The sequence below is a fragment of the Trachemys scripta genome, chromosome 1, assembly GCF_013100865.1.
Source record: "Trachemys scripta elegans isolate TJP31775 chromosome 1, CAS_Tse_1.0, whole genome shotgun sequence".
NCBI lineage: Eukaryota > Metazoa > Chordata > Testudines > Emydidae > Trachemys > Trachemys scripta.
In genome coordinates, this window is record NC_048298.1 from 1,656,828 (window position 1) to 1,671,762 (window position 14,935).

Consider the following 14,935-nt stretch of genomic DNA (forward strand, 5'->3'; position numbering starts at 1 on the left):
TTGGTTTTCATAACCATTTGTCCCCATAACGAGTGGTACTGGTGGTAATACTGGAAAACTGGAATGTCTAAGGAGATTGCTTGTGAGACTTGCAGTTAGCCAGTGGGGTGAGACTGAAGTCCTCTTAGTCTGGCTGGTTTGGTTTGCCTTAGAGGTGGAAAAAACCCCAGCCTTGGGCTGTAACTGCCCTATTTGAGCAATTTGTCCTGAGTTGGCACTCTCAGTTGGGTTCCGCCAGAACCGCATTGTCACACACTGCCTGGCCAAGCTGCATGCTAAGTGGGTCCCAGCCCCCCCCAGCCTGTGCTGCACCATGGGTTTGCCTGCGCGGGAAGAGAGGTGCCCGCCAGCTCCCCACCCATGTGTATTGGGGGCGGGGGGGGGATTATGGTCAGACTGACGAGGGGGCCAGGCTATGGTCCAGCCCTGGGGGCCCCTGGCCCCGGCTAGCAGCAGTCACTGGTCACAGGGCTCGAGCCGTAGGCTGCAGAGACCTGACGCAACGCTCTGGAGTTAAGGGTCCTGGAGTCGCCCGCTTCTAGGGCTCCCCCCATGGGGCTCCGCAGTTCGACTCCACACTACTGCCAGCCAGATGTCACCTCAGCCCAGGGGGGTCAACCTGTCGGGAGGCACGGGGGCCCAGTTGGGGGAAGGGACTCGCTGCGAGTCACACAGGGAGTCAGTGACAGGATCAGGGTAGAACCCAGGAGTCCTGGCTCCCAGCCCCCTGCTCTAACCACTCCACTCCCTCCCAATCTGATTCAGAACAGCCGTGGTTCCCCAAGGCTCTGTATCTCCGGCTGCAGCCCCGAGCTGGCGGGCACAGCATGGGAAGGGCAGGCCCGTAACTGACCTGTCTGCTTCACCAGCTACCCGCTCGCTAATTCCAGTGCAGCTGGGTGAGGGAGGGGCCTCGCCCAGGGGACACGAGGGCAGCCTAGCACGGCCAGCCCAGAGCGCGTGAAGCCAGAGAGGCTGACGGCGCAGGCAGGTGTTAGAGCCGTTACTGGCTGCGCCGGAGCGCGGCGCCCCCCACCCCAAGCCCAGTGGAGCCATGTGCCCTCAGGCGCGGAACGAGCCCCCGGCCACAGGGAGCCCTAGCAACGTTCAAGCCGGGCCCAGACCGAGCAGGGCCAGGGGCTTCCCCACACCTGTATCAGCGCAGCTCCCTGCTCCGAGCCCCGCCCCGGGCCAGCTCCCCCCACAGGGCACCGGCCCCATTTCAGCCCAGCTCCCTGCTCAGATCCTAGCCCTGGGCCAGCTCCCCCAACAGGGCACCGGCCCCATTTCAGCCCAGCTCCCTGTTCCGAGCCCAGCCCGGGGCCAGCTCCCCCCACAGGGCACCGGCCCCATTTCAGCCCTGCTCCGAGCCCAGCCCCGGGCCAGCTCCCCCCACAGGGCACCGGCCCCATTTCAGCGCAGCTCCCTGTTCACAGCCCAGCCCCGGGCCAGCTACCGCACAGAGCACGGCCCCATTTCAGCGCAGTCCCTGCCAGGGAGTGCTGAGAGCTGGCACAGCATCTGCCCATCCCCCCAGCCCCTCCAAGGCCTGGGCCCTGGTGCTGTAGGTTGCGCAGGTTTCCAGAGTCACGGAAAAGCTGGCCGGGGTGCCGGAGGACACCCCTCTCTCCGAGGCGCTGGGCCAGGCAGGCAAGCAAGGGGCCTGCAAGCTGGGGGACAGGGCAAATGTGTCACCCATGCAGCGCAGAGCCCAGACCCATGGCCGTGCAGGGAACCCCAACGGGCTTGTCTCGGGCCCCAGGCTGTCCTGCAGGCCCCATTGCAGGGACACCACTTCCCCGGTCTCCTCCTTCAGCTCTACCCCTCACCCTCCCTGCTGGGCCCTGGGGACCCTGCTCCCAGGCAGATGGGGGGTTGCACTCCAGCCCAATGCGCCACCCCCAATGGGACCCCTAGACCTAGCGGGAGTGTGGGCGGGAGGGAAGGTGGCTCATAATGTTAACACCCCCCAGCTCTGGTGCTGCCCTGGCCCCGTGCCCAGCAGCACAGCACTGCCCACCCCAGGGTGCAAGGGGCTGGCATGCCACCCATGAGTGCCGGCCCCAGGGAACACCCCGGCGAGCACTCCAGGGACCGACTCACCACTTCGTCCGCTGTGAAATCGATGAAGCCTGGTAGGATCAGGAAGTCGCTGCAGAAACAGAGAGGGAGAGAGCATTACATGGCGGCTAGCCCTGCCCCCACAGCCCCCATGCAGCCCCGCACCCCACAGGGAGCCCACGCCCCTGGAGCCCACCCCACACACAGCCACAGCTGCACAGAGAGGAGGCTGGGCTCCCCCCAAGCCATCCCCGTGGCACAGGGCTGTGGCAGTGATCGCAGCCGGGCCCCAGATGGCTTTACAGGATTTTAAATTTAAATTAATGGAGATATCCTATCTCCTAGAACTGGAAAGGACCTGCCTTCACTAGCAGGACCAAGTACTGATTTTGCCCCAGATCCCTAAAGTGGCCCCCTCAAGGATTGAACTCACAACCCTGGGCTTAGCAGGCCAATGCTCAAACCATTGAGCTATCCCTAGGAAAGGGCAGAAAACGGAGCGGGCCGGCGCGAGGGGATGAATACGTGGGCTGGGCTGGTACCCAGAGGGGCAGCCCCTGCCCGGCACTAAGGCAGGGCTAAGAGGGGCCGGACCCCTGGGAAGCCAGCCAGCCCTTGGCAGACACAGCAGGACGGCTGCAGGCAGGCAGGATTACGGAGGCCCAGCTGCCCTGGTTGAGCTGCTAATCCAGGGCTATTTGTGAACCGGGCGGGGCTCGGCCCCCCTCCCCCCACAGCTGCTTGGAGGGGCAAGGGGCCGAAGCGACCCCCTGCTGGGCCAGCTCACTGCAGGGGGCCTGTCCACTGGCAGAGCCGGGGTTCAGCACCCGCAGGGCTGCGTGGGGGGCACATGCACGGCCTGGAGCCCTCACGGCTCTGGCCGGCTGCATTCACGGGCGCCAGGGCCATCGGGAGGCACCGGGGAGCTGGGTGGGGATGATGCAGCGGGCACCCCGCTGTACCGTGCAGGGCACCACGACACACAGGGGGCCGCCAGCCGGCGCAGTGCGGCATTTGAGCTGGGGCGGGGGGCAGGCCCCCGTCTGCAGCCTGTCCAGGATGGATGAAGCTCTGTCAGGGTCATATCATCCCACTGGCCCCTCCGTTGGCTAGGGGGGAGGGGACCTGGGCATGCTCCCCCAGCCCCTTTGGAGGTCAACAGGGTGCGGAGCCTAGAGGCAGGGACCTGGGGGGGAGCAGGGCTCCGTCCGGGCCCCCTTGAATTCCTCCTTCCCCAGCTACAGGAAGGCACCTGCTCCTCCCCGCTTGCCTGGCGCCCACAGGGATGTGGCAGGAGGGGGAGGCAGCTGCTAAAAATAGAACCAGCAGCTGCAGCTGCAAACAGCAACCCTGGGCGGAGGGGGGGGGAGCCCACACACCCCCAGCCCCCCGAAAACTAGGACCCAGCACCGCTCTAGCCACTCAGATCCCACCCAGGGGCCAGCAACGCCCCCCGCAGCCTGGCACCGGAGCCACGGCCCCATCCCAGGACCCTGCTCCCACCCCAATGCACAGGGGTCCAATGGGGCTGGGGCAGGGCTGTGGGACAGGGAGGGGACAGGATCTCTCCACGTGGGTGAGGGCGCAGCGTGGGACCCCGCCAGGCAGGCAGTGCCACCGGCTGCTGGCAGGGCCGAGGAGCAGCAGCATCCCATTCCCAGGGAGATTCCCGGAGCCCAGGCCAGACGGGGATGGCTAGTCCAGTGGTTCTCAACCAGGGGTCCAGGGCCCCTAGGGGGCGGTGAGCTGGTCCACCAAGCAGGGCCAGAATTAGACTCGCTGGGGCCCAGGGCAGAAAGCAGAAGCCCACCGCCTGGGACTGAAACCCAGGGCTCTGAGCCCCGCCACCTGGGGCTGAAGCCAAAGCCTGAGCAATGTAGCTTTGTGGGGGCCCCTGTGGCATGGGGCCCCAGACAACTGCCTTGCTTGCTACCCCCTGACGCCGGCCCTGGCTTCTGTATGCAGAAAAGCAGTTGTGGCACACGTGGGCTGTGGAGTTTTTATTGCATGTTCATAGATTCATAGATTCTAGGACTGGAAGAGACCTCGCGAGGTCATCGAGTCCAGTCCCCTGCTCGCATGGCAGGACCAACACTGTCTAGACCATCCCTGATAGACATTTATCTAACCTACTCTTAAATATCTCCAGAGATGGACATTCCACAACCTCCCTAGGCAATTTATTCCAGTGTTTAACCACCCTGACAGTTAGGAACTTTTTCCTAATGTCCAACCTAGACCTCCCTTGCTGCAGTTTAAACCCATTGCTTCTCGTTCTATCCTTAGAGGCTAAGGTGAACAAGTTTTCTCCCTCCTCCTTATGACACCCTTTTAGATACCTGAAAACTGCTATCATGTCCCCTCTCAGTCTTCTCTTTTCCAAACTAAACAAACCCAGTTCTTTCAGCCTTCCTTCATAGGTCATGTTCTCAAGACCTTTAATCATTCTTGTTGCTCTTCTCTGGACCCTCTCCAATTTCTCCACATCTTTTTTAAAATGCGGCGCCCAGAACTGGACACAATATTCCAGCTGAGGCCTAACCAGAGCAGAGTAGAGCGGAAGAATGACTTCTCGTGTCTTGCTCACAACACACCTGTTAATACATCCCAGAATCACGTTTGCTTTTTTTGCAACAGCATCACACTGTTGACTCATATTTAGCTTGTGGTCCACTCTAACCCCTAGATCCCTTTCTGCCGTACTCCTTCCTAGACAGTCTCTTCCCATTCTGTATGTGTGAAACTGATTGTTCCTTCCTAAGTGGAGCACTTTGCATTTGTCTTTGTTAAACTTCATCCTGTTTAACTCAGCCCATTTCTCCAATTTGTCCAGATCATTTTGAATTATGACCCTGTCCTCCAAAGCAGTTGCAATCCCTCCCAGTTTGGTATCATCCGCAAACTTAATAAGCGTACTTTCTATGCCAATATCTAAGTCGTTGATGAAGATATTGAACAGAGCCGGTCCCAAAACAGACCCCTGCGGTACCCCACTCGTTACGCCTTTCCAGCAGGATTGGGAACCATTAATAACAACTCTCTGAGTACGGTTATCCAGCCAGTTATGCACCCACCTTATAGTAGCCCCATCTAAATTGTATTTGCCTAGTTTATCGATAAGTTGGGGGGGGGGGGGCTCAGAAGGAAAAAGGTGGACAGCCCCCAGTCTAGTCTGACCCCCGTGTCTCACAGGCCAGAGAACAGCGAATTCCTAGAGCAGAGCTCTCAGAACCCAGGGCGCCTGGACTGACGCAGGGTGAGTGACGGGGCCCTGGGGAACCGAACCAGCCAAACGACGACTCTCACCAGTACAGATTCACCCCGATTTCCAGGCCCAATCCATCTAGCTTCAACTTCCAGCCACTGGGGCGCGTTCGGCCTCCTCCGCTAGGCCACCGCGCCCGTTATTAAACACTTGTGCCCCACTAGGTACTCACAGGCTGTGACTCACTCGCCCCTTTGCCCAGCTAACCAGACCGAGCTCCTGGAGTCTCTCACTCGCAGGCAGGTTTTCCACCCCTTGAATCAGCCCCATGGCTCTTCGCTGCCCACTCTCTGCCCCAGGACTTCAGCCATGGTCGGGCAGAGGTTCAATAACCTCTACTCCTGTGCGAGGGGGGCTACGGAGCAGTGGCCCCTCTCCCCCAGGCCCGGGAATGCCCTGTCACCCACGCCCAGTCGTTCTAGGGGGTTGCCCAGCCCCCATGCACACGACACCCAAGCAGGGACCCCAGCAAGGGTGCAGGCCGGGGTGTGGGGGAAGACTTCACACCTCCCCTCCCCCGGCTGTCCTGGCCTGCGCCCTTGCTGGGGAGAGACTTCACCCCCCACCCACACTCCGAGAGACTGGCCCCCGCTCCAGTAAATGGGGACGTCAGCTCCATGAGCCCCTCCTCCACCCGCACTCCCCCCAGCCCCAGCGGCTGCGTGGGGACACGCTCTGCTCCACGGGGGACTCGTCCCCCCACGCTGGGGCACGGCCTGTCACACCTGGCACGCTGACACCACGGCGGGGTCACTGCTTAGTGCCCGGAGCAGCCCAGGAAAGAGACTGACTTGGTCCTACCCTGAGATCAGCAACGCGACTGCCACTGGGGCAGCGCCCGCCTCAGCACCTGTCCCCCCACAAGGGGCTTGCAGAGGATTTACCCTGTGCCCACGCCCGCCGCCCAGAGCAGGGCAGGGCCAGCCAGCGCGTCCATCCGCAGGCGAGTTCACCAGCCCAGAGCCGCCTGGGCCACTCACGTCAATGCAGGGAGGCTGGAGCACGGGGGCCGAACCAAGCCACAGAGGCGGCGACACGGCCACAGGGCAGGGTAGAGAACAGGTGATTTCTCCTGTATCTCTGCCCTTCAGACTCACTCTCTGGGGTTTGAGGACCCCCCCACACACCCTGCAAGCTGCTCTGCCCCGGTATCCAGTAGCCCCCTGCACCCACAAGGAGCCCCATTGAGCTCAACAGAGTCCCACACATGGAGCAGCTTGTTCATTCGCACACGCACAGCGGCCTCCTTCACCCGCCACTGAAATGCAGCCACCTCTGGGGCGGAACGCAGCAGCTATTGAATAGTCACTCAGCCGGCTGGGGCAGGAAGAATTCTGGGTGGGACTGGAACCGGCCAAGGGAAAGGCGGCTCCCCGGGTCAGGGCTATGTGTAAAATGCAAATATGGGTCCAATTAGTGACACATTGCCACGGCCCCACCGAGCTGTCCTGGGCACATCCGACCCCGGCAGGTGAGTCATGCCCATCTCCTCTGGGATCTCCAACCGGGGGTGTGCCTTCCTCTCCCCGCCCCATGGCCCAGTCTGTACCTCCCTCAGCCCACAGACCGCTCCATCCCAGACACCGGACATCTCTGCCGAGCGTCTGTCTTTCTCCGCCCATAACTACAGCTGCCTGGCTGTCCAGCCCGTCGCCCGCCTGCCCCCAGGTTCGGGGATGTGCTCCTAGACTCCAAACGCCAGGGAGAGCCACCCGTCTCCTCCGCCCGTAACAGGGCCCTGCAGCAAGGCAAAGCTTCCGGCGGAGAACGGGGACGCCCAACGCCCGGCAACTCACAAGTTACGGTCCCCACAGCCCCATAACTGGATGCCCGGGTGCTGATGCCACTGTGCCCCTGCCTGCTCCTTGCATGGTTGTGCCACGGTGCTCCTGCTAAGGGTGTGTGGCTCCCCGGCACACTGGGCCCCAGTTATGGCCGCTGGGGAGCCGGGCCTCACACCCCCCGCCCTGGCTTTGGCACATGTCAGTTGGCAGCCCAGGGGCTGTGCCCCTCCCAGAAGGGCAGAGCGCCCGGGGCGCCCACTCCCGGGGGAAGGCCCAGCAGCCAGCGTCCCCCGATTGCTGGTAGTACAGGAGCACCAGGAGGCAGCAACTCGTCACGGTCACCTGCTTGGAGCAGAGCGAGGAATAAATTGTCTGTGCTGAGCCCTGTCCTAGATCGACAGCGACTGACCTCCACTAGCCAAGAACCAGCCCAGAGCCTCCAACTCATCCCGCACAGAGACAGAGCGCTGCAACCAGACATCAACCAACGGGGGAAACCGAGGCACCATGAGGGGATGGGACTTGCCCCAAGCCAGTGGCCGGAGACCCCGTGGCCAGTCTCATGCTCATCTCCCCCCCCGCCCTCCAAAAGCAGCCCACGCTCCCACAAACGGGGGCCACTGTCAGTCACCAGTGACCTTACAGAGCTACGAGCCAGCAGCCTAGAGAGGAAAGGGCTCAGTCGTCCCCTAGGCAGTTGTGGAGGTGATGGAGCCCTGGGTCACAGCCCCCCCCCCACGACTCCATCACCCCCAACGTCCAGGGAGCACCCAGGCCCCATGCCCTGCTTTCCCTGAACGGTGCCAACCTGCTGCCTGGGCTTGGCACCGGCTGCGCTGGAAGAGAGAGCGAATGAGCCGGCACTCCCCTGCTCCCCATGCCGTGCGCAGGCAGGGGCAGGGAGCCGGGTCTGCCAGCCCCCCGAGCGCCCATGTTGTGCAGCGCAGCAGTCCCGTCCATGGCTCTCACGCACAGTCGAGAGCCTGGGCTTCCTTCACGTCCTTCCTCTCCGTTGCAGAGGGCAGGAAACTCCAAACGGCAGCAACCCGGCATGCACGCCCCTGACTCCGCCCCCAGCGCACGTAGGGCCATAAAGCTTTCAGTTCTCACCCTGCAGTTCCACCACGGGGCGCCCCCCGAACGAGCACAGAGACCGGGCAGCGGTCACCCCGCCCCTGCCCATCAGTGCCCACAGGCTCGGGGCCTAGGGAGTCAGTCGTTTCCCGACATTCATTCCCATCACGCCCCATGTGGAACCCAGCGCCATGGGAGTCGCACCCAGCGCCCGGATAGGGCCCCGCTGCGCCGAGCGCCGCACGAAGCAACCAAGGGCCCAGCGGCACGTCAGGGTTGGGAGATAACAGCTCGGGAAGGGGGGCGGTTCTGATCGGACAAAGCCGTGTCACAGCTGCAGCTCCAGAGCCACACTGGTGCCCTCTACTGGGAGCACGTACGCCCCTCCCACGCTGGAACAGCCGTACTGGGGCAGGCACTTTTACACTGGTAGAGCCGCCGGCGCGCCAGGCTGCCGCACTGGTGTAACTGCAGCGGGACAGCTACAGCCGTACAACGTTTAGATGCAGACAGGGCCTACGTGAAGCTGCGTCTACTCCACCCCGTTCTGCCAGCACAGCTGTGGGCTAGGAGCGTGGATCCCGCCCCCCAGCCGAGGTGGCTAAGCCCCCAGTGGAGATGCAACCCTCGGTCGGGGAGGTGCTCAGCTTACGCTGTGTCTCCACTAGGGGGCTCTGCCGGCACAGCAGCCGGAGCGCGGACAAGCCCTTGTCGACTGTGCGGGCCCCGAGCCAGACAACGGGCAGGGAATGGAAGGATTCGGCCCCAGTTCACAGCTGGGACCCGAGGCCCAGAGCGATTCGGCGACTCTCCCAGGATTGACCCGTCTCCTGTGTGCCAGTCCCGGGCTCTGCCCATTGCACCACACTGCCTCCCCCGCCAGGGAAGGAGGGGCTCAGCCCTCGGGAGGGGGACAGGATGGGCCTGGAGGATGGAGGGGCCACGCCAGGCTGGCTTTAGGCGTGCACAGGAATCCTGCCTGGGTCTCTCTCCCCATCACCCCAGGGACCCCTGGCGGCAGGCAGCTCCACTCCACAGCCCCAACCGGCTGCCTGGCTGACAGCAGCAGTTCCGGGAACGTGGGGCTGTGGTTTGGGTTGGAGAGGCAACCTCCCATCGACCTTTGCTCCGCATGGTGCAGTCACAGCTGCAGCCTGGCGGGAAGGGAACAAGCCGTCTTGGCTGCAGGGAGCAACCACACAGATCTCTCCCTGAGCCCATGGGCCTCGGCGCCTCCGAAACAGCTGGTCTCCTCCCCACAGGGACGCGGCAGGGCAGCCTGCTTCTTCCTCCGAAACCCACCAGACAGCCCCTGCGGGACGCTGGGGGCGGGGGAGTTTCTAAACCTCCCTGCCCAAGAACAAGGCATGACTGGGCATGACAGGCCCGCGGGGGCTGCACGTGTGCTGCTCTCTCTCTGACACACACCAGGATCTGCCCGGCCAACAGGGGCCCGGGCGGCTGCTCAGAGGAAGGTGCAGCCCCTCAGCGGACAATGCCATAAACCCCGCCCCCTCCTCACGCCCCCCTCTCCTCCCCTGCCGGGTTCCTCCTCACACCTGGGCAGCCAGACAGTGCCCACCCTGGGCAAAAGGGCATCTCCCCCCCGGGGAGCACCTGCCCCCAAAGGCCACAGCAGCAGGCCGCACCCTGTCCCTTACAGATCTCTAGGGTCCTCCCCCGGCAATGCCACGTCTCCCCATGCTGGGTACCGACAGGGCCGCTGCAAACACAGCGCTACCGACAGGCTGCTGACCAGAGGAACGGCGCCAGGAGCCTCACGCACGGCCCCCGGAAAGCGGGACCAGCGCTCGGCTATTTACGACCCAGCGCTAAGGCCAAGTCACAGGCAGGGAAGCCAGGCGTTCCCCTGCCAGCTCCATGCAGCACGAGCCCCGGGGCCGGTCCTGGTGGCAGACACAGCTGGGGGCTAGTCTGGCTCTCACGTCCACTTGGGCTGGACCACGGCGGCCCCCAGCCAAGGAGGGAATCCTGCCTGCTTCCTCCCGTGGGCCAAGCGGGCTTCGTCTCGGCCCCGACGCCAGCGGCTCCAGCGCAGACACGGATATGCCGGGAGCAGCTGCGAGGAGTGTGCTGGGAGCCCTCGCACCCCCCACCTCCCGAGCAAGAGTCCGAGTCCCCAAACGGCCCCGTGCCGCAGCCGGCTCCCCCCAGCCCCACCCCGAGCTACAGCTGTGTCCGTGGGGCACAGAGCCGTGCTTAAAGAGAATTGTGCAGAGATGAAATCCTGAGGCTGCCCCGCACGGCAAACACCCCCCACCCCAACTGCAGATGCAGACTTGCTTCCCCCCGGCATTTCGCATCCTGCTTCCACGCCTCTTAGAGCCACGCAGCACATCACCCCATAGCAGCTCCACGGGCTGTCACAGCCCCGCGGGCCAGGGTCCTCCCTCCCCAGGCTGTGCCCCTTTGCTGCAGCAGAAGGGGAAGGGCGGGCGAAGGGCTGGGACCAACCCCCTGCCCCTCCCCTCCCCAGCCCTGTCTCCAGGCAGAGGAAGGAACCCCACGCTCAGTAGCTTTGCCTTGACTTGGCAGCGCCCGGGCCCGGCCGCGGTGAATCGAGACCGGGCGCCTGGTGCCAGGGACTAACCCCTGGTCCCTCGGGTGCAGAGGGCGGCAGGCGGCCCTGTTTGCTGATGCTGCTGGCAAGGCGGCTGCGAGCGGCTCGGATGTCACCTGGTGGGTGAGCACCACGGCTGCTCAGCCTGCCGCTGAGGGAGACGCTGGCCCGGGGTCTCCTCCAGAACGGCCACTTCCCCAGACAGCACCTTTCCCCGGGGTTTGCCACCCACCCCTCCCCACTGAAGTGCAGCCACCGGGGGGTGGGGGAGGACAGCAGCCCCCAGCTCGCTGCACACGATCCCGTGGGGTCTGCCCCTGCAGCGCAGCCAGAGGATGGGGACTGGCTATTCCCGCCAGCCGCCATCCGGGCAGGCGCGTGCTCCCGGAGGGCTCACCCCCCCCCCCCAGCTTCGCACTCGGGCCCCTCACCGCTGCCCAAACCTGGGCAGGTGTTCAGGGCTCATGGCCAGAGCCCTGCCCTTCACCCAGACAGCTGCAGCCCCTACCCCATCCCAGGGGGCAGATTAGGGGGTTGTGGGGCCCTGGGCCAGAGCAAGTGAGGACCCCTCTCCACCCCTTCTGCCTGCAGCCTCCTCCGCCCCGCCTGGCGCTCCAGCTGGGGAGCGGGGTCGGGGCGTCCATTTTTCCAGGGCCCCCCCAATTGGCTGGGGCCCCTGTGCATGGGCTAATCCACCACTGGGGGCAGCTGCAGGGCCCAGGGCGGTGCACGGGATCGGACAGCCCATGGTACTGCTGTATCCCAGGCATGCACACCCTTCACAGAGAGGCTGGCAGCCGGGACCCGCGCAGCAAGGGGACGACTGGCTCTGCTCGGCCCATGGGAGACCTCTGGGTTGTGGGGCAGGGACCCTCCATTGGCTGACTGAGCCCACGCCAACGTTCAGGCCTCGTTCGCCAACGGCGCCATTCAGCCCGTGAGAAGGGGGCTCCGAACCCTTCCCGGAGCAGGCTGGCTCGGGGCCAGACACAACCTGTCACTGTGGGGAGGGAGGGTGTCACTCGCAGGCAGCCGCAGTGGGGGCCTGGTGGGGGGGGGGAGGTTGGGACAGGGCAGGCATGGTGCAAGCAGACAGAGATGGCTGGAAGCACAGTGCTGCCATGAGGACAGGCCGCAGGGTGTCCCACAGTAATACCCCCCCGCACGCTGGCTGCCTGCCCCCCATTCAGCTCCCTCCTTAACGCGGGCGCTGCTAGCAGGCATAGGGCACCCCCCAGGTCACATCTACCTCAGGGATCAGGGGCAGGGGGTCCAGCGACACCAGACACTCCCAGCGTCACAGAGACGGTGTCGGACAAGGAGACGTGACCGACAGCGACCCGCCCTGGCACGCACCCCGGGCCTCCCATCCCTCCCCAGGGCTCAGAGCCTCCTGGCCAACAAGGATGAGTTGGCAAAATAATCACCATCGATCAGAGAGAGGCGGGTCTCACGGCACGGCCAGGGAGCCCGTGTGCCGTCCCCCCCAACCACTGCACAGACTCTGCCTTGGGGGGAGGGACTGAGTGCTACTGAAAGGGGACATGCCAGCCCCCAAGGCCAAGTCCCCCCAGGCCGGCACTGCCCTGCCAAGGAACATTCCCCCGTCCTCCAGGAGCCCCCTGCACAGAAAGGAGCCGAAGCGACACCCCCAGATTGAAAGGAACCATCTCCGTCCACGGGCTGAAAACCTGAACGCCCCCTCGGGCCCGACCCTGCAAGCCCACAGATCTGCTCCCACGCCTCCCGTTACAGGATCGGGGCTGCAGAGGAATTCCGGCGACCGATGTCAGCGGTTTAAAAGCTGCCCTTTCCCACCAGCAAGCTGCAGGATCCCAGCAGGACTGTGTTACTGGATTCGCTGGTGCTATTAGCGCGGCGTTTCCACGGCAACAGCGCCCTTGGTTGCTAAAGTTAACGCATCGCTACTTTTAAAAATCAGCAACCAAGTTGTGCTGCTAATAAGTATTGGCATCACAGCAAGGCCCAGCCACTCGCCTGGCGATCAGCACCCTGCTGTATTTGGCATTGCTCAGAGACAGCCCCTGCCCCGCAGACAAAGGGTGGGAGAGGACACAGGAATTGGGGCCCACGCCATCGCTACACGCAGGAGTGCCCTACAGGACAGGGCAACTAACCCACCAAGGTCCCAAGGGCGCGACCCTGCAAGCGTCTCCATGCAGAACCGTCTGCAGGATCAGCGCTCAGCTGTCGGCACTAACCTAGCCGCTAGGATCCACCGATAGGCTGAACCTCGTCCTGGCGAAGGGCCGCGGTCGGGCTCGTGGACGTTAAGGCCAGAAGGGACCGTTCTGATCATCCTGCACAGCCGAGCCAGAGAACCTCTCCCCACGATCCCTGCGCCCAGCCCAACAGCTGGGGCCGTGCCCAGAGCTTGCATTGCAGACGGGCAGTCGCTCGCGCTGCAAATACCCGTGACGGAGAACGCCCCCCAGCGCTACGGAATCTGCGCCCACGGTTACAGTACCCTCCTGGGTTACAATCTGCAGTTTATTTGCAGGTTCCATTTCCAGCACCTTTGGGGGGGGTTTCCATTCACAATTTTATAAAAAAATCCAATTTAATTTTCACCATGAATACCACCTGCCTAGACAGAAACCAGACCTCTAGTCTCATGTTTATTTGCAGTCAGTTTCACTTTCCAGTTGCCTTAATGAGGTTGGAGGCAAATATTACAAGGGATGATTTAGACAAAAACCGTTTGTTTGTTTTTTAATTTAAAAAACATTTCTATGAACATCGGGGTTTGTATAAATATTTATATATAAATAAATATTGACAAATAGCACCATCAATGTTATGCTATGTAGCCATTAGATCATTTATACTAATATATTTGATATTTGCTTTACCCATACATCTGGAGCGTGGGTATGCACACGTACACACCCAAAAATAGGGTGCGTGCATCTCTCTCCGCATCTGATTGTTCAGATCACCAATACAAGCCGAAAGGGACCGGTCAGGGCCAGCATGTAGGTATGTTTCAAATACAGCAAAGATGTTATGAAATCGGACAGTCATAGAAATGTTCCAATACACAAGAGGCTTTTCCTTCTGTGATGTGACAAAAATGCACTTGTGTCTGGTGCTGAAAGGCATCAGAAGGGATCAGAACCATGGAGACCAAGGTACGGCTGGAGCTGTTGGCAGGGCATTAGCCGGCCTAGGAATCACTGGGGGGGGGTGGCAGGACAGCCAGGGAGAAAGGAGAGGCCCTTCTAGTGAGGCCAGTGCGGGTGAGGAGCACACTGGCCTTCGCTGCCGTACTGAGTCTTTCCCTGCGGCAGGGCCGGCGCTCAGCAAGGGAGCTGGCGCTGTGCTGTGCCAACATCCTGACCCCACGTGCGAGCCGCCCTGGCTGCCCCGGAGCCAGGGTGGGCAGCAGCAGCCCCAGTGCCGCCAGCTGCCCAATGCTCCGGTGCCTGCCCGCAGGGGAGTGTGTGCCCACCCCCGGCCCGCCGAGCGGAGAGAGGCTGCAGGCACTTACTTGTAGGTGAGGCCGTCGGCGATGGCAAAGAGTTGCTGGGCCGTGAGGCCGTCCTCGGGGACGTAGCCCGTGCCCCCGCTGATCAGGTAGTCGGCCATGCTGCAGGGAGAGGGGCAGAACCGTTAGCATGGGCACACGCCCGGCACGTGTAAGGGATGCCACCCGTGCCACCCTGCCCGCCCACAGCCCCGGGGGCACCGAGCGGGTCTCAGCCCCACACGCCTGGGGGAGCGGGGTCCGGGCACCTGGGGGGGGGGTGGCCCAGGGAGTCTGGTCCTGCAGGCATGGGCTGGGTACCACCCAGGGGCGCTGCCAGGGTGGGGCGCCGCGCCGCGCCCCTGGGGTGGGGATGGGGGGCGCCCCCGGCCCGGCGGGCTGCAGGGAGGGAGCCCGAGCCCCAGCCCCGACCCCGGGCCCGCAGGGAGGGAGGGAGCCGCGGGCCCCAGCCCCTGCACCCGGCCCCGCGCCCGGGCTGCAGCCGGGGGCGCCACGCACCTTGGCGGCGGGGGAAGCGCGGAGCCTGCAGCGGGCGGGCCCGGGACCCGCCGGGCCGGAGCGGGGCGGAGCGCAGGGCGGGCCCGCGGCTCGGCGGCTGCTCCCGGCGCACACGCAGGGCCGGGCCCGCCCCGTGGGGAGGGCGCAGGGCGCAGCGCAGCGCA

At 63.6% G+C, this 14,935-nt stretch overlaps 1 protein-coding gene across 2 annotated transcripts in view; it reads right to left on the reverse strand.

The window, feature by feature from the left end:
• The window catches only part of IMPDH1 (inosine monophosphate dehydrogenase 1), a 46,657-nt gene extending 31,829 nt beyond the window's left edge, over positions 1 to 14,828 (reverse strand). For both annotated transcript variants that reach the window (XM_034763409.1, XM_034763400.1), the window contains exons 1-3: positions 14,772 to 14,828; positions 14,277 to 14,375; positions 2,104 to 2,152 (exon numbers count right to left, since the gene is read on the reverse strand). In XM_034763409.1, coding sequence (XP_034619300.1) covers positions 2,104 to 2,152; positions 14,277 to 14,374 — 147 coding nt within the window. In that variant the 5' untranslated portion in view covers position 14,375; positions 14,772 to 14,828. The remainder of the gene's footprint in view (positions 1 to 2,103; positions 2,153 to 14,276; positions 14,376 to 14,771) is intronic.
• Positions 14,829 to 14,935: the final 107 nt, after the last annotated feature.